We start from the raw sequence: 21,043 nt of genomic DNA on the forward strand, positions 1-21,043 counted from the left end.
TCCGCAAATTTCCGGCATTTCGTCAGCACAGCTTCCACAAATCAACAGACGATAAACAATAGCAAAACGAGCTCAGCAGCAGCAGCAGACACACATGCAATCCAGCAAGTGCACATTACGTGTCATTTGGGAAGGATTTTGATGTCAAACAAACCTGGACCCTTTGTGAGAGGTTCCGAGCTTCCGGAAGGAGGAAGAGGATCGGGATCCAATTCCAAATGACCGTTTTTCTTCACGCATAAGAATTCGTGATGAGCTGGCGAATAAAGCACGTAGACATCGTTCTCAGTCTCTTCCCCTGGAACTGTAGCCTTCAGTAATGCAAACCGAGTTGGTTTCTGTGCGCGCAGAAAAAATCCTTTTTGTAGGTCGGGTCACGTGTGCAATTTCTTACTTTGTGCGCAATCATCTTGCCATCTTTAGCCCTTATACTTAGATTCAATGAAGAGTACTTGAAGCCTTGAAATGTGTATCGAACGTTGCCTTGACCAGAAGATATAGCCTTCAGATGGGCTATATATATAACAATATTGCAGACTGCAATCCTCCTAATAATCGTACTCTTACTTGTCTCATTGTCTTTCGTTGATAAAAAGACGCGCCCTTTGCTCCCAATGCTTATTGCCTTGTCCGTCCCAGTAGAAACAATTTGAACAATTTCTTGGTCAAAATCCTTTTTAAGAGAACTGAAACCCGCGACTTCTGTCTGCAATCAATTATCATTTAGTTAAATGTAAATAGTAAGACAAACATACAGTGATAAATCGGGCATATCTGGGGTTGCTTCCAGCAAATGCTGGCGGAACAACGAAACCACTTTCATCAACACCGATGCAGTGTGATTGATTCACATCACTCTGAAATTTCATCACTTCCTCTCCCCCAGTATCCGTTTCATCTGAACGCATGTTCAGCGCGCGGAAGTAATAAGATGAGGGAACGGGTTGTTGTTCACATGCCTTTCAATTAAAATCATATTTTCTATACTATTGCGCAATAGCCTCTCTACCGTCTGCAGTGCATTATCTTCAATTTTGAGATAAGGATTAGTGGCATTGCGAACAAGCGTCCTTATCAATTGCTTGCCTGTCACGGATTTTGAAATCATCCATCGACACTTACCTAAAGTATACACGGTAACATTTTTTTCCTGTCACGTAAATAGCGAATACGGTCTCTAGGCTTTGTTCCACGCCCCGTCACCCCCTTTTTCGTGTAGGTAAGGTATCCTTCTTGATACAGATTAGGTTGTAGGGTGCATATGCCTTCCGGAAGTGCCTGCATGAGAGTACGCAATGGAGAATAACGTCCTAAAACCGGATTCGGCGCACACGTACGTCCACTTCGCCGCCATCGAGTGATTCAACTGGCTTCTGTGTGAAGCGCGGCTCATGATTATCGAACTCAAGGTTTAGAAAGCGTCCTTCTTACCGTCCTATTATTCCCCATTCGGAGTGCGTCGCTAAAAAGAGAAAAGCATGCGCAAGGCACGAAGGAGAAGCTGCTATAATATTATTGCTGCGGTTCATTCGATACAGTTTCCTTTGCGAAATCGATCGGGCATGCGCAGAGTAATCCCACTCGCACGTGGCACAGAGAGAGAGAGAGAGAGAGAAGAATGTTGGTTTTATTCGAAAGCCCTGCAGGATACGCCATCTTCAAAGTACCTCTGAACACTTCCTCATTCGATTCTCATTTTCTATTGCGAAGCTATTGGACGAGAAAAAGCTCCAGCAAGTCGACAATCTCTATCGAGACTTCGAGACCCCAGACGGAGCCAGTCAAGTGTAAGAACACCTTCAAAATTGCTCATTCGCCAACTAACGCATCCAAATCGCAGCGTCAAACTCAAACACTTCGAAAAATTCGACGACATGACCGAAGCCCTATCAGGTGACCAAGAGAAACGACCCCGTACAATACATACATACATACGTCATTTATATATAGCGGCGACGGCATCGATCGAAGGCAAAATGACGAAAAATCTGAAAAAATTACTCAAAAAAGTAGCACATGACGAATTGGCTGTAGCTGATGCAAAACTTGGTAGTAGTATCAAGGTAGAGAGATATATACATATGGATGAGGAATGTTGCAACAATTGCTCTTCCTATAGGATAAGCTTAGTATTAGCTGTGTGACCAGTTCAGCTGTGCAAGAGCTGATGAGAGGAATACGATCTCAGTTCACTAGTCTCTTATCAGGTTGATTATATAATTATTTATCAGCAAATTTAATCGTCGTTTGCTTAGGTCAGGCTGGAGTGGGACAGACTGAGATTAATACAATGACACTTGGCCTCGCCCATAGGTACATATAATTAATTAAGATTATACTAGTTCAGAGGGGGTTGGAATTTTCTTTCTTAGTCTATCTCGATACAAACTCAAGTTCAGTCCAGACAAAGTGGACACAATGATTGTACAGGCAATCAGTAAGAAATTAATTAAAATTTAATTATTTATTTATTGGTGTTTTTTAGCTCTATTAGACAGTCTGGACAAGGAATTGAATAACTATATAATGCGTTGTCGCGAATGGTACGGCTGGCATTTTCCCGAACTCGGAAAAATTCTCTCTGATCACGTGGTCTACGCAAAGACTGTCAAAGCAATGGGTAGGAACCGTAGCAACCCCACAAAACAATAAATTCAATATTAATAATAATAATTAGGCGATAAAACAAAATCGCAGGAAACCGATTTTTCGGGAATTTTATCCGAGGAACTCGAAGAGGAAGTGAAATCGGCAGCGGAAATATCAATGGGAACGGAAGTAAAAACACATCCAAAATCAATAACTATATAATTAATAATTTCCCTATGAAGGTTTCCGAAGAAGACATAGGAAACATCACATATCTTTGCGATCAAATCCTAGAGATAACAGACTATCGAACCCAGCTCTACGATTATTTGAAAAACCGGATGTCGGCCATCGCACCCAACCTAACCGTTCTCGTAGGAGAACTAGTCGGAGCGCGACTAATATCCCACGCAGGCAAAAAGAATAAAAACCCCCGTATTTCACGTGATACATACACCCTTTAGGTTCCCTCATCAATTTAGCGAAACATCCGGCTTCTACAGTGCAAATTCTCGGCGCAGAAAAAGCCCTTTTCCGGTACAATGACTTCCGTTGCCATGGCACCGAATTATGGCTTTTTTTCTAAGGGCTTTAAAAACGAAGCATGCCACGCCAAAGTACGGTCTAATTTACCACGCTTCACTAGTGGGTCAAGCGCCACCAAAAATGAAGGGAAAGGTACTTGGGTTATTTATTGATTTTTTTATATAGTATAGGTTTTTTTTTCTTTTTGAGATTTCTCGCGTTTTGGCTGCGAAAGCGTCGTTGGCGATTCGCTACGACGCTCTAGGGGAGGGCGACATTGACGCCGAATTGGGTATGGGACAGAGGGCCGTCGTAGAAGAACGCATACGCCAATGCGAAGATAAAACCGTGAGAACACGCCAACTAGGAGGAAACGTCTATAGTTGAATAAATCGGGGTGTTCTAGTTGAGGAGAATTAGCGGGACGGGGAAAATGGTCGCGAGACAGGAGAAATACGAACTAAAAGGGTGATGACCTATAATCAGATTTTTTTCTATTGGGTTATATATATGTTTTTCTTTAGCGATGTGAAACAGTATAACCCTGTGACGGATTCGACGCTGGAATCGAGCGCCAAGAAAAAGGGAACGAAGCGTAGGCGCGAGGAAACGGAACCTTCAGTGGAAGTCACAGGTAAAATTAAAATTTTATAGATTTATATAATTTTGGGGGTGTAGAGGAGAGCGAGGCGAGTGCAAAGAAGACGAAAAAGGAGAAGAAAAAGAAGAAGAAGAGAGAAGAAGAAGAAGTAGAGGAATCGACCTCCGAAGAAAAAACCCCAAAGAAGAAGAAAAAGAAAAGAAAGACGGAAGAAGAAGATGACGTCACAGTCACGCCTTCAAGCGAGAAGAAAAAGAAGAAGAAAAAGAAGGAAAAGGAAACGTAGAGAGACACGGGCTGTTCTTATGTACCTTTGCATGAAAATTGGGATTGTTTTTCCTAATGTATCCATGGCAAACAGTCCAAATCGACGTTTCCTCCGCAGAGCACGATCCCTATTTTTCGTAGAGATTCGTTTTCGTGAAGTACGTCTTTGAATCGCGGCGAAAAGGCCGCCGCTAAGGGAACGGCACCGCTCGGCTCAACAACGACCTAGAGAGAGAGAGAAAAAATAGAGAAATGAGAGCGGTTTCGCCTACTTTTAATCTCTCAAAAATAAATTTCATTGCAGCAGCGATTTCTTCGTCATTCTGAAGGAAATATAACCAATCAGGGGTCCCCCCTCCCCGTGAATAAATTATTTTGTACCACAGTAAAAACTATTTTTTCGACGAGATCTCGTACGATTGGCCACGTCAATTGGCCTAGTTGTTGTGTACGCATTCCGTCCGCTATTGTTTCAATACTTCGTGGCGGATTAGGCCACATGCGTTTTCCTAATGATTCAATGTATATGCTGGGGAATCTAGACATGACTTGTGTACCGGCTCGAAGGCTCTTTTCTAGTTCTTTGCCTTCTGGCTCAGCGGCAAAGACTGGGGATAAATAATTGCGTGATGATTACGTAGGGATTTTTTTCTCCGCGTACCTTTGATCTCAGGTTTGAGACTTTTGGCTGCACAGGCTATTCCGGAAATGAGTCCGCCTCCGCTCACGGACACAATCAAAGCATCAAGATCCGGCACCTAAAATAAAAATGAAGAAAAACTAATAACTATAACTTCCTCTTATTATTTACCTGATTGAGAAATTCCAAGCTGATTGTTCCCTAAAGGCGTCACGTGAAAAATTTTGACGTCATCTTCTTCTGTTCTTACTTGTCCGGCGATGACGTCTTTGTGGTCATACGGGGGTACAATGACACTATTCGTTTCCATGGCAACTCTCTCACACGTCTCATTCCTGCCAAAATAAATTTTAGAAATAGATAAATGACTGACATCTTACCTCGATTGCTGAGTAGTCTTACAAAAGACAACGTTAGCTCCATATCCCTTGATCGCGTCAATTTTGACTAGAGACGTATTTTCGGGCACGACAACACTGCACGGGATTTTGGTCAATTTAGCTGCAGCTGCCAGCGCTTGGCCGTGATTTCCCGTACTATGCGTAGCCTAGACGACACAAGACATAAAAGTGGGTTCCCGTAGAAAAAAAAGGAAATTTCTGACCACGCCCTTTAAATTGGGATTGGACGATTTGAGCGATAGAACCTGCACGAATGGACGTTCTTTGAGAACGAGTGCAAAGTTTGCACGTATTTTTTACTGACTGCATTCAATGCGCCGCGTATTTTGAAGGCGCCCGTCTTCTGGAACGATTCCGCTTTGAAGAAGACTTTTCGCCCGATTTTCTCGTCGACGGTCGTCGATGTGAGGACCGGGGTGAGATGAAGAAAAGACGAAAGGCGTGCATAGGCGTCTTGAATAGCTTTTAGGTCGACTACATGAGCCATTGTGCAGAAATCGTACGGGTCTTTTTTTTGAGTCACGAGACGTTGGCACCTAATAAAAAATTTTATTAAATAAATTCATCAATGCATTCTTGACTGTCCCTTACTGTAGATCTGAAAAATCGGTGCAAGTTTATACACAGGGAGTAAATGCATGCATAATGTATCTAATAACGCGCTCACACGAGTGACGTAATAACGAATTTAGGTGCGAACCAATCAGTGGTCGCCACAGCCGGCCCTGCCCTCTCTCCTCCTCGTCGCTCGCCGCCACCTCTGTCTCGGTCGCGCACCTGATAAAGAATCAAGAAGCTCACCGAAAATCACAGCGATTTCCAATCAAGGTAAGACAGAGAACAGTCCTCAGATAGAACTGAAAGTTGGGGGCACAACACACGCAACAGTGTAGCGAATAAAATAGGAGAATTACCTCTAAGTGCCGCTCATATCTTACCTTCCAACTACGTTCGTACTAAGCGATTGTAGAAGACACAGAGTCGTTTCCTAGACACCGATCGATATCCAAAAACCTGAAAAGGCGTGGCTGGGCGAACGCCACGCCCGCCGGTAACGCCGATATTGACAAAAGTAGCCATAGAATGGGGTTGGGTGTTGGAACAAGGGCTCCTATTGCTTTGCTCTACGCAAGCGAATGCGATCCTAAAAGGGAAAGGGTGTGTCGCGACCTTGGGAAAAACAGGCCACGCCCGCTCACGCGATAAGAAGAAAATTCTCGTTTCGCGCGCAGAGCAATCATGTCGAAAGCCGTCGATCCCGAATTCAAGAACATGAAAGGATGCACGGAGCTCACCGTCTTCCGCATCGAGGCACGGGAATTCGTCGAGCCACGCCCACCCGCCCACCCAATCCTTCAATTGTTTTTTTTAGAAAATGAAAGTCGTTAGAGTCGACAAATCTAGACACGGATACTTTCACACGGGAGATTCCTACATCGTCTACAACGTAACCGTTTTGAGGAGAAATGAGAAATTCTTATATATGTTTATATATAGGTGGGCAAGTTCAACCAGCAACACATTCATTTCTGGTTGGGAAAGGAGACATCTCAGGTAAAGACACCACTTACTACTTTATGCTACTATTACGTGTCTTTGTTGGGGTGCAGGATGAAGCCGGTGTTGCAGCCTACAAGACCGTTGAACTCGATGACTTTCTTGGAGGATATCCAGTCCAACACAGAGAGGTTGGTTCCCCCCATATTAGTCAATATAAATACATAATTAATTAATTAAATCTATTTAGGTTCAATATCACGAATCAGGCGAATTTTTGTCCTACTTCAAGCCAGCCGTCAAGTAGGAATAATTTAGGAAAAGAAGGAAAAACGATTGCTTAGTCTCTTCCCTATAAAGATACCTTGAAGGTGGCGTTGACACTGGATTCAAAAAAGTCGATCTTCCCAGCCAATATCGCGTTCGACTTCTGCAAATCAAGGGCAGACGCAACGTTCGCGTCTTCGAAGTCAGCCGCGCGCAAAAATAAAAAATAAATAAATAAATAAATAACATTATTTATCTTGAAAGGTACCGAAAGACGCCGCTTCGTTGAACAAAGGCGACGTCTTCGTTCTCGACACGTTCCAGCACATCCACGTGTGGAACGGAAGCGAAAGCAGCCGACTCGAAAAAGCAAAAGTAGACACCAAATTAATTAAACAAATAATCCTATAATCACACTTTCTAGGGCGTGGAAGTGGCTCGAAGCATTCGAGACGCCGAACACGCGGGCCGAGCGCAAATCCACATTTTCGGTAAAAGCGAACGATTTATATGAGGGAATAATTACTATACCTATGTTCTCTCTATAGATGAAGATAGTGCGACTGTGGATACGTTCTACAAAGCGCTGGGCTCCAAGCAGAGCGTTATCAAAGCTGCGACGCCCGATACGGATACGTTCTCGCGTTCCAATCAAAGTCGACCGACTCTCTACAAAGTATCTGATGCCAGTGGAAAGTTGGAGGTCACTGAAGTGGCGAAAGCGCCGTTGAAGCAATCTCTTCTCGATGAAAACGTAAAATGGGAGATTTTAATTAATTAATTAAAATTTAAAATCAATTAATTAATTAATTAAAATTAATTGGGATTTGATTTTTTGTTAGGATTGCTTTATACTCGATTACGGGATTTCGGGTATTTATGCTTGGATTGGCAAGAAGGCGACGAAAGACGAGCGAAATGCGGCGATGAAAACGGCGAACGGATTTATCAAGGAAAAAGGATATCCCGATCACATTCCCGTGACTCGGCTCGTGCAAATGGGCGAAACGTCCGTTTTCAAGCAGGCGTTCGTCGATTGGGCGGACCACGGCGCCGTCGGCGCAACGGGCCTTCTTTATCCCAAGGGAAAGAAGCCCAAACGTAAGGGGGCGTGGCCCTAAGGGACCCCTCATCATACCTTATACTCAAAACCCCTTCGCAGAGGTTTCAACGAAAGAGGAGAAATTCGACGCGGCCGCGATGCACCAGAAAGCGAAATCGGAGCCCGTGAAACTCGTCGACGACGGATCTGGCAAAGTGGAGGTAGAGACGACGAATAGGCGACGAAATAAACGCGATTTACTAACTCTCTATCAGATCTGGCGTATTGAAGACTTCGAGATGGCTCCGTTGGACAGGAAACTATACGGGCAATTCTTCGCCGGAGACAGCTACGTCATTCTTTACACGTACCTCATCGAAGGAGTGGAGTACTACATCATCTACTTCTGGCAGGTATCGTATAGTAGAGCGTCTATCAAAACATTTTAAAAAATTGATTTTTTTCTCTTAGGGACATGACAGTAGTCAGGACGAGAAAGGAGCATCGGCGATCCACGCTACGAATCTCGATGATAAATACGGTGGAAGACCGGTTCAAGTTCGCGTTGTGATGCACAAAGAACCCGAGCACTTTTTGCGAATGTTCAAAGGCCAAATGGTCATACACTCCGTAAGAAAAAATAAAAAATAAATAAAAATCAATTAATTATTTTATTTATTTAGGGTGGCAAAGCGAGCGGATTCAAAAACATCGCCGACAAGGATTCGTACGACGTCGACGGAACGCGCCTCTTCCACGTGCGCGGTCCCACGCCCCACACAACCAAAGCAGTCCAAGTCCCGGAAACAGCCGCGTCGCTCAACTCCAACGACTGTTTCGTCTTGGAAACGCCGAAAAATACGTACTTGTGGTACGGAAAGGTAAGGAGGTGAAAAAAAAACGAAGATTTTCTAAGGATTTACTATAGGGCTGCAGTGGCGATGAACGCGAACTGGCGAATAATCTCGCCAGTTCCGTTTCGCCGAGGTAACCCCCACTCTATAATATTTCGACTTGAATTTTTATAATTTCTACTAAGGGAACCGGTTAAAGTGCTCGAAGGACAAGAACCCGAGGATTTTTGGAGTGGTTTGGGCGGAAAAGGCGAGTACGCAAGCGGAAAACTTCTCGAGGTGAATGAATATATAGGATAGTTTACTATATATACTTACCTCTCTTCATTTCTTTAGCAAGAGTTGCCTGAAAGACCTCCGAGACTTTTCCAGTGCTCCAACGCTTCGGGTCGTTTCCGTGTCGAAGAAATCCCCGATTTCGTTCAAGACGTACGTCACAAAACTAAAACCACAAAAAAATTAAAAAAATTAAATTTTTTTCTTAGGATCTTGAAGAGGATGACGTCATGATCCTGGACACATACGACGAGGCTAGCTTTTAAAAAACAGCGAAAAATTCACACAAAGACACGTCAATTCTTTAGGTTTTCGTCTGGATTGGCAAAGGAGCGAACGCCGAAGAGAGAAAGAAAGCCTTGGACACGGCCAAGGACTACGTGAAAACCGATCCGTCTGGACGCGATTTAGATTCGACTGTCCTCTATCAAATCAAGCAGGGTTTCGAACCGCCAACGTTTACCTGTTGGTTCCACGGCTGGGACACCAATAGATCAGTGAGAGACGCACGCACGAACGTGACGTTGATATCAAAGCTAAGATGTTTCTATAGAAACCGTCAGAGGCAGATGCGAGAGCGGCTCTGGAGAAAGAAAACGCCGGAATAGCTCTCGTCGACGAGGTGGAGAAGACGAGGATTTTGTATAGATTGAATCTATGTGTAATAACGCTTAGGAATTGGCGAAATATGATATGAAATTCACCTTGGAAGAGCTGAAAAAAGCCGTCGAAGATCTTCCCACTGGAGTCGATCCAATTCATCGCGAAGTAATGAGAGAAATAGCACGCGTCGTTTTTTCTTTCAAATTTTTCGTTCTTTTAGCGTCACTTGAAAACGGAAGAGTTTCCCAAAGCCTTTGGAATGCCCAAGGAAGATTTCGAAAAGCTCGCTATGTGGAAGCAGACGAAATTGAAGAAGTCAATCGGCTTTTAGAAAAACAAAGACTTTTGAAAGAGACGTTGTTTCTGTGTATGCGATTTTCTATGTGTGCGTGCATGTGTGAGTTTGTGACGAATTTTTCGTGAAAAAAACGCTTCGCTTTGCTTTTCCGTCACGTGACCATATCCCTACTTCGCGATTAATAACAACACATGAGATGAATCAAAAAAACAATAGAAAATATCACCAGATCCCTCGTGTTTTTTTTTCGGACTAAATATTTTCCACAAGTGTACCTTTTCTCATTTATGCCTCCAGATGATCATCCGGGTTATCGCCAGGTGACCAAATATAGCCAATTTTCGACGGAACGTTCTTAAATCTAAAAAATCCTTAAAATTTTCAATTGCGATTAAAAACAACCCGAAATGCCTCGTCAAAGTAAACCGCTCCTTAGACTCATCCGCCTCTTTCCTTGAGCCTTTCCTAAATATTCAAAAAACGTTGTCCCTACTTGTAAACAAAGAGGAAAAACTCCCCCGTACAAATTCGCCATGATGTGTTTCTGTGTTAAATCTTTCCTATGAGCCACTTGAGCCCTCTATCAAAACTATTGATTTATTGATTTATTTATCTTTGCGCGCGGACTCTCACCGCTTCTTCCCTTCGCTCCGCATCCTGCCTATCTCGCGCGTGAAACCACTCCCTCTTATAATCCATCGTCATAATCCGATTAATCGATACGGGATCCTTAAACGCGCTAAAAAAGTCATTTTGGTTGCCTAGCAACGACTAGGGGGGAAGCGCGCGCACTGTTTAGGTAGCTGAGTGCGAGAAGCCTGTTTCTTTACGGGAGACCAAGACACGACTTTCGCTTTAACAGGCGAAACTTTTTTCTCCTTTTCTTTCCTTCTACGTACCATTGGAGGAAGTTGAACTTGCTTGGGATCACTATAGTGCCACAAGTACATTGATGTACTGTACTAGAGTATCAATTTTTTTGCTACCTTTTCCATTCAAAAGGAGCCTTGGAGTATCTTTCCCCTATGTCTACGTCACTAGGCTTGTGTTCAATGTGAACTGCCCAATCGGGTTTAGAAACGTCGGTCACGTGTCTAAGACTGACTATCTATTTTTTTCGAAATAATATCTCTCTGAGCCTACTTTGGTGGCTCTACGTCGTCAATTTCGTTTCTAGTATCGGCCCAATCGGGCCATGGGTAAGGTACGGGGTCTTTTGACTTAGGGACGAAGTCCCGATAGGTCAAAAGATCTGAAAAGTGTACGTATTGTGACCTAGTAGCTAGTTTGGCCTTCTAACTATACTTTTTCTTCCGCCTGCTTTGGCCAATCGGACGTATTTCGAGTCGGTGTCGAAGACGCGGTATTGCGGCGCGAATTCGTCGTTTCTCTCGTCGTCCGAATCGGGACCGACTCCGTCTAGGCCGGGAATTTGCGATGGAGCCGGCGCATCGACGGGAACGTCCGATTTGGGCTTCGAAGCGTGATAAAACCAATCTGCGAGCCAAAACGCCGCTTTTACGACGCGAATCGGTCGTCGATGAGTCGTCGTTACCTTCGCTGCCACCTCGGCCTGACGTCATTGGCGCGAAAGAGGCGAAAACGAGTTCGTTTCGGTGCAAGAGCCAAGGCAACCAAGGCAACGCGAGGACTAGCGCACGCCAAGGCAATTAATTAAATTAGCACATGACAACTTAAACACATCTAAATTTGTCCGTCGTGTCTTTAGAAAGATGCAACATGTAGTGGTGAAGTCGTGCTGTTAACAAAAACCTCTCACTCGCCTCCTATTAATAATATTGTCCAATATTCGTACCATGAAAACTCAACAGGCTGTTTCACTCATTTCCATCTCATCTGCTTCTATTTCATCTATTTCATTCACTTCGTTGTCCATTGTAGCTGCAGCTCTCAGTTGCTCATCCCACATATCAGCGTACATTCCGTTGAGAGCCAATAGCTCAGCATGTCTATTATAAACAGAAAAATGATCAATTAGAACATGTATTCGTTGAGTACCTTCCCCTTTCGACAATCACACCATTGCTGAGCACTAGAATTTGATCAGCATGGATTATAGTTGAAAGTCTACAAAGACGCTTTACCGCCAGCAAAAAATCAATTTTTTTCTACTATTACCTATGCGCCACGACAATACTTGTTCGACCTGAGCATACTTTAGCAAGCGACGCTTGAATGTTGCGTTCGGTGCGGGTGTCCAAAGCTGAAGTAGCCTAAAAATGTCTCAAAACTACAACGGGTCCTCCATAATAAACAACACTACTTCATCGAGTAGAACAACAGCAGGAGACTTCAATATTGTTCGTGCTATTGCTACCCTCTGTTTCTCGCCTCCACTCAGCTTAAGGCCACGCTCCCCCACGACAGTCTTATAACCTATGTGACTATACAGTAAGCCAGTCTCCTCTCTATAGAATATGCATTTGCACCTGAAGGCATGGCCAGTATCCTGTCGTGTATATCCGCGGCTGTCGCGGCTGCCTCGACTCCCTCGTCGTCGGCTTCAACTTTTCCGTACCGCACATTGTATCTGCAATCAATCAGCACAGTAGTACAAGCACGCTAATATTTTAATAATACCTTATAGTGTCGTTGAAAAGAACTGTGTCTTGCGGAACGACTCCTATTGCAGTTCTCAGCGACGACTGCGTGACCTAAGGCAAATTGAAAAGACGTACTGGTCCACCACAATTTTGTCTATGCCGCCAAACCTGTGATATATCTTGCCCGTCTATGAGAATGACTCCGGAAGATGACGGCAGATTGTAGAGTCGGATCAGAAGTCGAATAATCGTACTTTTGCCACTGCCAGAAGGACCTACCTAAAAGAATAGTCACAGTATCAATTTATAGAATTTCCGCCCTCTACCTACCAGAGCAATTGTTTGACCGGGCTTTGCCTCAAAAGTGACGTTCTTGAGAATTTGTCTCCCCCTAAGAAAAATAAGTCATCACTGTTTTTTTACTAGAACGAATTATTTACCTAGAGCCGGTATCATAAGCGAAGGAGACGTTGTTGAAGAAAACTCCTGCGTGCTTTATACGCAGAGGGAGAGCATTGTAAGCATCCGTAACCTGAGAAAAACATCGAGTCAGAGCCAGTAGAAACTGACTAAAGTCAGTGCGTCGTACTTCCTGGGTTTCGGCGAGAAGTTCAAACATATTCTCCATATCAATAAACGCTTGTTGTATAAAGCGATAATAATTGCCAAAGAAGTTGAGCGGTTGATAGAGCTGAAGGATGTAAGTAACAAAGAGAACAAAGTCTCCTACCTGTCAATTAAGAGTCATTTGGGGGAACCTAGTAAAAAGGATACAATACCGATCGATTGCCTTGTGAAACTTCCTTCGCGCACAGAAGACACCCAGCCAATAACCCAATCGAAATAATCACGTTCTGGATAGAGTTGAGAAGAGTCAAAGACGCTAAAGACTTGCGCTCGTGGACCTAAGAAAAACACGTGTACTATTATTTGATTTTTGACTTCATTCTTGCCTGAAATCCCTCAAAAGATTTCCTAAAACGATCGACTTCGTATGCTTCAGCATTGTAATACTTGACCTTAATTTTTTGAATTAGAAATGCGTAGAGCGTGGGGATCTCGATATAAACCGTCTCAAAATTCAAAAGAGAATCGACGGCTTTCTGTCGCGTTTCGTTATCCATGTCATTCATTCCTCGTCGAAACGACGTTCGCCATTCAGTCACAACAAAAGTGGCAACTGAAAAATTATTATAGCGTGTAGGAGAGATCAATGTTTAGCAGTGTACTCAAATAAAGTGCCATTGTCACGAAGACAATGAGACCGAACCAAAAATTAAACGCAACGACAAAGTAGACAATAGCTATGATGATGTCGCCTATCGTAGGAACAATATTGAATAGCACGTATCTTAATTAAAAATCCCGTTTTATTAATTAATTAATCGTGATAGCGATTAACTTACAGAAGTATGTTGTTTATGCTTATCGTGCCTCGATCCATTACGCGTAGCACTTCGCCTGTTTTTCTACTCAAATGCCAGCGAAGAGACAAACTGACAGAATCATTGGCTAGGGAGTAGAGTGGCTCTATTAATTAATTAATCATCTTACTTGTGAAGATGTTTGAATAAGTCGACTTGAATCGTTCGACTTGTGTATTGTTGAACGGGAATCCAGAGCAGACCTCTTAGGCCATTCAGAACGCCCATCGAACCTAGAACGAACTTAGGATGGAATCAATAATCGACGTCAAGTTCACCTGCTCCTTGTAGAAAACGAGAAAAAACATAAATACATATTAGTCTCCAAGGAAAGGAGACGTAATACGAAGTTCCTCCAATGCTGACTGTTAGATAAGAAGACGAGTTCATGTTCGTAGGAGTGTCGAGAGCGTTAACTACATGTAACCATAATAAATGCAAGGACTTTACTTGCTAGAGCCTCCTACCAATTTCCTTATAGAAAATCGGCGTGAAGACATTCATCACTCTTCCTGCTATGATGAGAAGAAAGCAAAGTATCACAGCAAATTGCAAAATGCTAAAAAGAAGTATCACGAGAGGAGAAAGGGAGGAAGGAAGGAAGCATCGAAGTTACCCGCTGTTTTTGGGCCACACGTAGGGAAAAATCTGCTTGCATTTCTTCAAAAAATCCCTATACGTCGACCGACTCCTTGGATCGTCCTAGAACAAATAAATAAATAGATAAATATCTTAATTAATTCTTAAACAGACTTACTTTTTCTTCGTCGACGTCGTTTTCCGACAACAACGGCAACAGATGAGACGACGCTCGATAGGTCGGCGACGTCAAAGCGAGAAGAAACGCCGCCACCAAACCTCCCCCATGGACAAAATAAAAAATCATGTCAATCAATTGACTTCTGTCACCGACATGCAACCAGAACCACGCTTCGTTATTCCATCCAGCAAAACTAAGCAAGAAAACGACGAGTCCGATGGCGTAGAAACCAAGGAGAGCGATTCCGTGACGTCGATGGCGCGGAGTGGCGCGATTTCTTTCGTGGACGATCAACGCAATAGCGAAGAGCCACGATAAGGCGAAGAGACATCGAGACACGACCAAATAGCCGTGCAACGATCGAGGCGTCGTCAAAAGATAATGAAGAATGATGTTGAGAACGTTGCTAAGACTCGCGAGAAACGATAGAAAGATTTGGAGTCGAGTCCAAGTCTTTCCCGGCATCCACGTTCTCTTTGCTATTTTTCGACGTTTTCGATTGCGAATAAGTTGAATTATGCCGAAGAACAGTATCCAGCTAGCTGCTATTATAGATCCGATTGTTAGCAGGAAACAACGGCTTATTCCCCCGCGGAACCACGGTTCTCTTAGCGATTCGCCTGGAAAACAAAAGCTCTCCATTTGCAACGTACGTTGCTGCACACGACTGTGGGCTCACGGTGGTGCGCGCGGAACGCAGTGCGCGGAACGTGTGCACATGCAGCTCCGCCCCCCTCTCGTTAGTGTAGCAATTTAATTAATTTTGATTAATTACTTTAGGTGACGTCACTCGTTCTATTTTTTGATGGTGACCTTCTAGGCGCTCTCGGATCTGTGTCGCGCTTGGGCAACAGCATCCGTCCGTCCGGTTTCGCTTCCCCCGTGATAGGCGAAGTTATTAGATGATCGTGCTTCGTCGAAGCGTCGCATTGGGGGTCTTGTCGCCGTTCAACCAGCGTCACCCAGAATTGTTCGGTTTCCACCTAACGTGCGTTAAAATTCCACCGCAACGCGAACGCCAACGCCACCACCGAAACGTAAAGCATGGAATCGAAGAGAAGGACGACAAGAACACTTCGTCGAGGACAGAAATACGCCTGCGCAAACGGTACCGACATGAGAATGAGTCACTGTAGCCGTCATCCTGTCAGTTAGCACTTCTTAGTACATATGTATACTTCACACGCAATTATGACGTGTTTTAAATGTAGCTAGCACTTCGAACCGCTTCTCTGCCACCGTTACTGTAGCATAGACGTATAAGAAAGTGCTCGTTTGGGCGAGATTCGGCGCGAGAGGGGCGTGCACATCCGCTACTACAGGGCGTGTCTCTTCTAAATTAGTGCAAGGATGTATCGATCTAATGTGCAGCGGCACGGACATGATCAAAGTCCGCCACGGCACATTTCGACACGAATACAAACGCTCTTACTTTCTCGACTTGGAAGGCCAGAAAATTCGCTGGGAACCGTCGTCGAAATCAGCTGACAAATCAAGAAGTAATAAATAAATAAATAAATAAATATTTACCTATCTACTTCCGTTTATTTCAAAGTTCCAATTCGGAGTATCACGGAAGTGAGAGAGGGTCACCAAAGCGACGTTTTCCGCTCCTTTCAAGGATTCTACGGAGCGGCTCAATGCTTTTCAATTGTCTATGGAACGAATCACGATCAAGTCGATCTCGTCGCGCCGAGCGAATCGAAGGCGAGTCAGTGGATCATTGGACTCAGATACGTCATCAATAACGCGTCCAGTGAGGAGAAATCTAAAAACAAATAAAATAAAATTCAAAATTTAATTTTTTAGAGACTTCCAAGACGGAAGCTATGCAATTTGCACGAGATCAATATCCTTTGATTAATAGATAGAAAAATTTATTTTTTATTTTTTTTATTTCTCTCTAACTCCTTTGTATGTGGCTAAAAGAGACGTACGAAGCGGCGGATAAGAACGGCGACGGTTCGTTGAGTCTCGACGAAGTTATAGGTCTCGTCAAAAAGCTCAACATGGGACTGTCAATAAAACAAGTCAAACGACTCTTTATGGTACACTAACGCGGGCATTTCAATAGATAAATATAAATTAATACTGTACTAGGAAAGTGATACAAATTGCATTGGAGACGAGGGAAATACTCTCGATTTGGGCGAATTTAGAGACTTCTACAAAGCCGTTTCAACGCGAGAAGAAATCTATTATTTGATGATGAAGTAAATAAGTTTTCAATTAATTAATTAATTAATTAATTAAGTCACGTCATTTTTTAGATACAGTTCTAGCGGACAAGAACATTTGACTCCACAAGATCTCGTCAATTTTCTCGAAACGGAACAAAAGGTTAGTGCCCATAATAACTCAATTATAACTATCTCCAATTTTTATATTAGATTGAAAATGTTACGGAAGAGTCGTGCAAACACCTCATTGCAAAATACGAGCCAACGTCCGCCGGAAAAGAAGAAGAGTGGCTCGGAGTTGACGGTTAAAAAAGAGTCCAATGTCTTAGCGCACTCACTCTTAGGGGAATTCTCTGTCTAGGCTTTAGTCAACTACTACTTGGCCCTGAGGGACAGGTCTTTAATCCAGAGCATAATCAAGTGCACCAAGACATGACCCAGCCTCTCTCTCACTACTTCATCAATTCGTCTCACAACACGTACGATTTAATTTTTAAATTAATTAATAAAGGGTAGTCACGTGTTTGTGGTTTAGGTATTTGACTGGAGATCAATTTCAGTCAAAATCGAGCGTCGATATGTATATCAAAGTTTTAAAAACGGGCTGCAAGTGTATCGAGTGTACGATCACATCTTTGCTACTATTTGCATTTTATCTCTTATACCTCGTATAGTGGATTGCTGGGACGGTCCAGAGGGAGAGCCCATGATATATCACGGATACACTCTGACGTCAAAAGTCAAATTCTGGGACGTCATTCAGGCGATTGAAAAATACGCATTTGTTATCAGCCCGTAAGGAAAATCTATATGAGTTTCTTATTAATTAATTATTTAATTTAATTAAAAGGTACCCGGTTATTTTGTCAATTGAGAATCATTGCAGTGTTGAGCAGCAAGAAGTCATGGCTCAGCAAATGCACAAAGTATTTAGAGGTGAGCTTAATTAAATATATAATTAATTAATAATCAAACTTGCGTCTTTGTTTCCAGATCACTTACTCACAGATAGAGTCGATCCAACGCAGAAATTCCTTCCATCGCCAGAACAACTCCAAGGAAAAATACTAATTAAAGTATAAATATAACGATTATTAATGAAATTAGGCACTTCACTTCGCATTAGAACAAAAAGCTCAGCGACGAAAACGCGGACGGATGGGTGACGGACGAAGACGAGGGAGAAGAAGACAACGAAGGATCTGGACTCAAATCGAGCACCGCGATCGTTCGTTTAGCGCTCAGCAAGTGAAAGAAATGAAAGAAAAAGACCCGTCTTTGTTGCTAGGCAACCAACGGGGGCGCGGAGAAGCCAAAAACGGGGGAAAATGGCACTACGAACGCCGCAACTGTCGTCGAAAAGGGCGCTTTGGAATTAGCTAGGTCCATACTCAACCCAGTGACTCCAACTATCGTTCTATCAACGATGGAGAACGAAGGAGAAGCGGAGACTGATGACGCAATCGCTCCCGCTCCACTACCCACTCCACTACCCCCTCCTGAAAACGATAGGGAAATGAAAAGGGTCAATTCCATATGGGCTCGATTATTTTTCAAACCTGTGACGTCATCTTCTTTAGCGTTCAGCAAGCGTCTCCGCAATTATGCCGGGGGAAAAGACACTAAAGAAAAAACGAGAACAAATGAGAAGTAGATCATTGAGTATAACTTCAGTGAGTCGAAATTCTCTCTCAATCAAAAAGAAAAATCAAAATGATTCTATAGAGTTTTGACGACGAATTGGATATTATCGACGGAAACATGCAACAAAAACGAAAACTCCATCGCGAACTATCGAAACTCGTCGTCTACACGCAATCGACGCGATTTCGGGGCTTTCGAAAGAGTTTGACGTCGGGTAAATGTTACGAGTTGTGTTCATTTGGCGAGGGAAGGGCGCAGCGATGCGTCACGCCGCATCGCGCACGTCGATTCGTACGTCACAACGTTCGACAGCTCAGTCGGATATATCCGGCCGGCTATCGAATCAATTCGAGTAATTATAGTCCTATTGAGATGTGGAATAGTGGATGTCAGTTGGGTACGAATTTCGAATTTTTTTGATTTAGAAAAATACGTTTTTTTTGTTTTCAGTTGCGCTCAATTTTCAAAAAAACGACAAAGGCTTGCAAATCAATTCAGCCCGATTTAAAACCAACGGTAATTGTGGCTACGTTTTGAAACCGGAAGCGCAGCGAACAGGTTCCAACATAATAATTAATTAAAATTAATAATAGCGATTCTTATAAAGAATTAATGGATTTTAATCCTCATTCTGGGAACTCCGTGCCAGGCGTGTCACCCGTTCTCCTTGCAATAAAAGTATAGGACATTTTACGTAGGCGTTTCTCAAAATCAAAACTCTCATTTTTAGATTATTAGTGGCCAGCAATTGCCGAAACCCAACGGAGTCGAAAAGGGCGAAGTGAGAGAGAGAGAGAGAACGAAAACCCCCATTATCCATACCCTAAACCCCTTCTAGATTATTGATCCCTACGTCAAAGTGGAAGTGCTGGGAATTCCCCGAGATTGCGCCGAAGAAAAGACCAAATTTATAGACGACAACGGTAAGAAAACTTAGAAAACGCGCGCGCTAATCTCGAATTTTCCTCTCACAAAGGATTCAACCCCATTTGGAACGAAACGTTCACATTCACCCTCCTAATGCCCGAACTCGCTCTAATCCGATTCGTCGTCATGGATAAGGACGTTCTAAGCGACGATTACATCGGCCAAGCCACGTTTCCAGTCACAAGTCTACTCCAAGGTTAGCCTAAGCTCACTAACATTATATATTATATATATACTCCCCTCCCCCTTAGGATATCGTCACGTGAACTTGGATGGTGAAGGAACCGACCTGGCTACCCTATTTCTTCATATTAGTTTAAAAGCGACAAATGCAACCAAAGCGCCCGTACGAAATTTATTTACTATGGGGTCACGTGACGTTCGCACCTTTTCTTTTTGGTATAGAATCGACGATCGGATTTTTTCAAAACGTTGCTTTGGCGTCGAAAAAAAGCTGACGTAAGCACCTATATATAGATCGATTGCATTTAATTAAATTAGCTTTTACGTCGAAGCATGAAGGCGAAGTCGTTCTGCTCTCAAAACGCCGCATAGGAAGTCGTTACGATGGCCATCCGACGCTTCCCGAAGTTGGGAGCGGATCTGCAGCAGGTGTTTACTTACTTACCTAATTAAAATATTGATTCTATAATGTCCTATTGTTTTGTCTGGCTGCGTAGAGAGCGGGCCTCCTTCGTCGAGAGAAGTGAGTCCTGGTGGGCTTAGAAAGCGCCTGATGACTAGTTAGAATGTCTAGAGAGACAAAAAATGCATGAAGTAGACTCTTGTAGTAACTCTAAGAAGACTGCCTACTGCGATCGTCCGCGCTGCATTCCTCGCGCTTGCCCACAGGCGTCTGTCGCGCAAAAACCATACCTATGGAAAACGGATGGAAAACTATGCAGCTTAGCGTACGCTAATCTTTCCTCAGTACACGTTTCCCCCCGCGGAGCGCATATGGCCGCTCGACTACGAAAGAAGAAACTTACCTGCCCAAACGGTAAGGAAGCTAGTTCGATACTTGCAAAACGTACGTTAGGAATGAACCCACGAGCATCCTATTGAATCCTTACAAAAACCGTGACTGCAACATGAAACTGCTATACGGCACCGAGATATAAGATCGGTGAGAGCAGAAGAATAAATGCTGAAGATGAGGTACATAAAAACAAAGAAGCTGCCAGTGCCAAGAGGCACGACAACACTCTACTATATCACTCGTACGTGACTGTGACCATCAATTTTTTTCGCGTACGTGCTTCCAAACTTAAAGAAAGTTCACGTTTCAAGTCAGCATGCCGCATGTTCCCCTTCGTTCAGGAAGCGATGGAACCTCGCCTCGCGGGTATAATCCACGCGCGGCGGGCCCCAGGCATGCAATAACAGAGAAAAGAGACACGGGACAGTCTGCTCTATTTACCGATGAGGAAGCTACAATATTGACCCAATGAATGCTAGCGATCGAGTGACAGACGAATGGAAGCGATGCAAAACTCGCCTTATTCAAGTTTCTCTTCTTTTCCCCAGTGCAAGAATGCCTCGATCTGATGCGCGATGGCACGGAAATGGTGAAACTTCGCCAGGGCAAGCTCGGACTGCGCGAAGAATACAAGCGCTTGTACATCCTCGACTTCGAAGGACAACGAATTCGCTGGGAACCGTCATCCAAATCAGTCGATAAATC

General features: G+C 43.6%; 7 protein-coding genes and 1 long non-coding RNA gene across 12 annotated transcripts; 3 read left to right on the forward strand and 5 right to left on the reverse strand.

Annotated features, from left to right (window-relative positions):
* Nucleotides 1-4: 4 nt before the first annotated feature.
* LOC136190676 (uncharacterized) lies at nucleotides 5-1,729 on the reverse strand. 2 transcript variants are annotated; one of them, XM_065978909.1, is made up of 9 exons: nucleotides 1,432-1,729; nucleotides 1,338-1,373; nucleotides 1,173-1,278; nucleotides 1,087-1,122; nucleotides 1,010-1,026; nucleotides 756-959; nucleotides 568-706; nucleotides 395-513; nucleotides 5-338 (listed from the first exon to the last, which is right to left on the reverse strand). In XM_065978909.1, exons 1-9 carry the CDS (start codon nucleotides 1,447-1,449, stop codon nucleotides 123-125), a joined length of 891 nt encoding a protein of 296 aa, XP_065834981.1. In that variant the 5' UTR covers nucleotides 1,450-1,729; the 3' UTR covers nucleotides 5-122. The 2 variants fall into 2 exon arrangements, with proteins under 2 accessions (XP_065834981.1, XP_065834980.1); XM_065978908.1 differs by having other exon boundaries at nucleotides 1,010-1,122; nucleotides 1,432-1,727.
* LOC136190664 (nucleolar protein 58-like) lies at nucleotides 1,580-4,086 on the forward strand. Its single transcript, XM_065978892.1, has 16 exons — nucleotides 1,580-1,663; nucleotides 1,711-1,787; nucleotides 1,841-1,893; nucleotides 1,951-2,063; nucleotides 2,120-2,207; nucleotides 2,256-2,313; nucleotides 2,373-2,437; nucleotides 2,486-2,620; nucleotides 2,678-2,778; nucleotides 2,832-3,003; nucleotides 3,054-3,126; nucleotides 3,177-3,267; nucleotides 3,325-3,462; nucleotides 3,521-3,582; nucleotides 3,639-3,748; nucleotides 3,793-4,086. Exons 1-16 carry the CDS (start codon nucleotides 1,619-1,621, stop codon nucleotides 3,999-4,001), a joined length of 1,590 nt encoding a protein of 529 aa, XP_065834964.1. The 5' UTR covers nucleotides 1,580-1,618; the 3' UTR covers nucleotides 4,002-4,086.
* On the reverse strand, nucleotides 3,650-8,061 carry LOC136190673 (uncharacterized). 3 transcript variants are annotated; one of them, XM_065978906.1, is made up of 12 exons: nucleotides 5,615-8,061; nucleotides 5,328-5,559; nucleotides 5,227-5,268; nucleotides 5,003-5,169; nucleotides 4,873-4,957; nucleotides 4,794-4,823; nucleotides 4,644-4,740; nucleotides 4,540-4,590; nucleotides 4,364-4,491; nucleotides 4,255-4,305; nucleotides 4,027-4,207; nucleotides 3,650-3,951 (listed from the first exon to the last, which is right to left on the reverse strand). In XM_065978906.1, exons 2-11 carry the CDS (start codon nucleotides 5,508-5,510, stop codon nucleotides 4,055-4,057), a joined length of 987 nt encoding a protein of 328 aa, XP_065834978.1. In that variant the 5' UTR covers nucleotides 5,511-5,559; nucleotides 5,615-8,061; the 3' UTR covers nucleotides 3,650-3,951; nucleotides 4,027-4,054. The 3 variants fall into 3 exon arrangements, with proteins under 3 accessions (XP_065834978.1, XP_065834976.1, XP_065834977.1); XM_065978904.1 differs by lacking the exon at nucleotides 3,650-3,951 and having other exon boundaries at nucleotides 3,999-4,207; nucleotides 5,615-6,167; nucleotides 6,223-8,061; XM_065978905.1 differs by lacking the exon at nucleotides 3,650-3,951 and having other exon boundaries at nucleotides 3,999-4,207; nucleotides 5,615-5,674; nucleotides 5,724-8,061.
* On the forward strand, nucleotides 5,704-10,014 carry LOC136190656 (villin-1-like). The gene is made up of 23 exons (XM_065978884.1): nucleotides 5,704-5,851; nucleotides 6,256-6,334; nucleotides 6,396-6,470; nucleotides 6,521-6,577; nucleotides 6,634-6,711; nucleotides 6,771-6,823; nucleotides 6,881-6,989; nucleotides 7,052-7,162; nucleotides 7,212-7,278; nucleotides 7,336-7,541; nucleotides 7,630-7,888; nucleotides 7,950-8,050; nucleotides 8,105-8,242; nucleotides 8,301-8,459; nucleotides 8,513-8,710; nucleotides 8,758-8,816; nucleotides 8,869-8,962; nucleotides 9,020-9,112; nucleotides 9,169-9,213; nucleotides 9,268-9,456; nucleotides 9,513-9,581; nucleotides 9,635-9,727; nucleotides 9,783-10,014. The coding sequence occupies exons 2-23, from the start codon at nucleotides 6,263-6,265 to the stop codon at nucleotides 9,891-9,893; spliced, it is 2,436 nt and encodes an 811-aa protein (XP_065834956.1). The 5' UTR covers nucleotides 5,704-5,851; nucleotides 6,256-6,262; the 3' UTR covers nucleotides 9,894-10,014.
* LOC136190680 (uncharacterized protein C7orf57-like) lies at nucleotides 9,920-11,514 on the reverse strand. Of its 2 annotated transcripts, none has more exons than XM_065978915.1 (9): nucleotides 11,416-11,514; nucleotides 11,166-11,357; nucleotides 11,004-11,112; nucleotides 10,847-10,954; nucleotides 10,653-10,790; nucleotides 10,494-10,599; nucleotides 10,385-10,440; nucleotides 10,272-10,325; nucleotides 9,920-10,221 (listed from the first exon to the last, which is right to left on the reverse strand). In XM_065978915.1, the coding sequence occupies exons 1-9, from the start codon at nucleotides 11,441-11,443 to the stop codon at nucleotides 10,146-10,148; spliced, it is 867 nt and encodes a 288-aa protein (XP_065834987.1). In that variant the 5' UTR covers nucleotides 11,444-11,514; the 3' UTR covers nucleotides 9,920-10,145. The 2 variants fall into 2 exon arrangements, with proteins under 2 accessions (XP_065834987.1, XP_065834986.1); XM_065978914.1 differs by having other exon boundaries at nucleotides 10,847-10,960.
* A 7-nt stretch (nucleotides 11,515-11,521) lies between these two features.
* On the reverse strand, nucleotides 11,522-16,077 carry LOC136190655 (ATP-binding cassette sub-family B member 6-like). Its single transcript, XM_065978883.1, has 20 exons — nucleotides 14,606-16,077; nucleotides 14,465-14,550; nucleotides 14,316-14,407; nucleotides 14,127-14,264; nucleotides 13,979-14,081; nucleotides 13,831-13,920; nucleotides 13,654-13,775; nucleotides 13,495-13,604; nucleotides 13,378-13,443; nucleotides 13,204-13,329; nucleotides 13,014-13,154; nucleotides 12,865-12,956; nucleotides 12,751-12,815; nucleotides 12,593-12,699; nucleotides 12,462-12,535; nucleotides 12,311-12,411; nucleotides 12,145-12,257; nucleotides 12,000-12,094; nucleotides 11,880-11,948; nucleotides 11,522-11,830 (listed from the first exon to the last, which is right to left on the reverse strand). Exons 1-20 carry the CDS (start codon nucleotides 15,248-15,250, stop codon nucleotides 11,686-11,688), a joined length of 2,580 nt encoding a protein of 859 aa, XP_065834955.1. The 5' UTR covers nucleotides 15,251-16,077; the 3' UTR covers nucleotides 11,522-11,685.
* Nucleotides 16,078-16,144: 67 nt separating this feature from the next.
* On the reverse strand, nucleotides 16,145-17,723 carry LOC136190692 (uncharacterized). Its single transcript, XR_010670594.1, has 3 exons — nucleotides 17,643-17,723; nucleotides 17,454-17,594; nucleotides 16,145-16,376 (listed from the first exon to the last, which is right to left on the reverse strand). It is a non-coding gene; the product is annotated as an uncharacterized lncRNA (long non-coding RNA).
* LOC136190657 (1-phosphatidylinositol 4,5-bisphosphate phosphodiesterase eta-2-like) lies at nucleotides 16,228-20,182 on the forward strand. Its single transcript, XM_065978885.1, has 23 exons — nucleotides 16,228-16,364; nucleotides 16,418-16,656; nucleotides 16,709-16,821; nucleotides 16,879-16,948; nucleotides 16,999-17,092; nucleotides 17,150-17,267; nucleotides 17,324-17,409; nucleotides 17,463-17,583; nucleotides 17,639-17,724; nucleotides 17,782-17,864; nucleotides 17,915-18,016; nucleotides 18,077-18,313; nucleotides 18,369-18,461; nucleotides 18,514-18,829; nucleotides 18,883-18,990; nucleotides 19,040-19,110; nucleotides 19,163-19,213; nucleotides 19,271-19,355; nucleotides 19,409-19,555; nucleotides 19,611-19,705; nucleotides 19,765-19,818; nucleotides 19,875-19,971; nucleotides 20,040-20,182. Exons 2-23 carry the CDS (start codon nucleotides 16,525-16,527, stop codon nucleotides 20,105-20,107), a joined length of 2,427 nt encoding a protein of 808 aa, XP_065834957.1. The 5' UTR covers nucleotides 16,228-16,364; nucleotides 16,418-16,524; the 3' UTR covers nucleotides 20,108-20,182.
* Nucleotides 20,183-21,043: the final 861 nt, after the last annotated feature.

The sequence above is a fragment of the Oscarella lobularis genome, chromosome 8 (assembly GCF_947507565.1).
Source record: "Oscarella lobularis chromosome 8, ooOscLobu1.1, whole genome shotgun sequence".
In the NCBI taxonomy this organism is placed as follows: Eukaryota; Metazoa; Porifera; class Homoscleromorpha; order Homosclerophorida; family Oscarellidae; genus Oscarella; species Oscarella lobularis.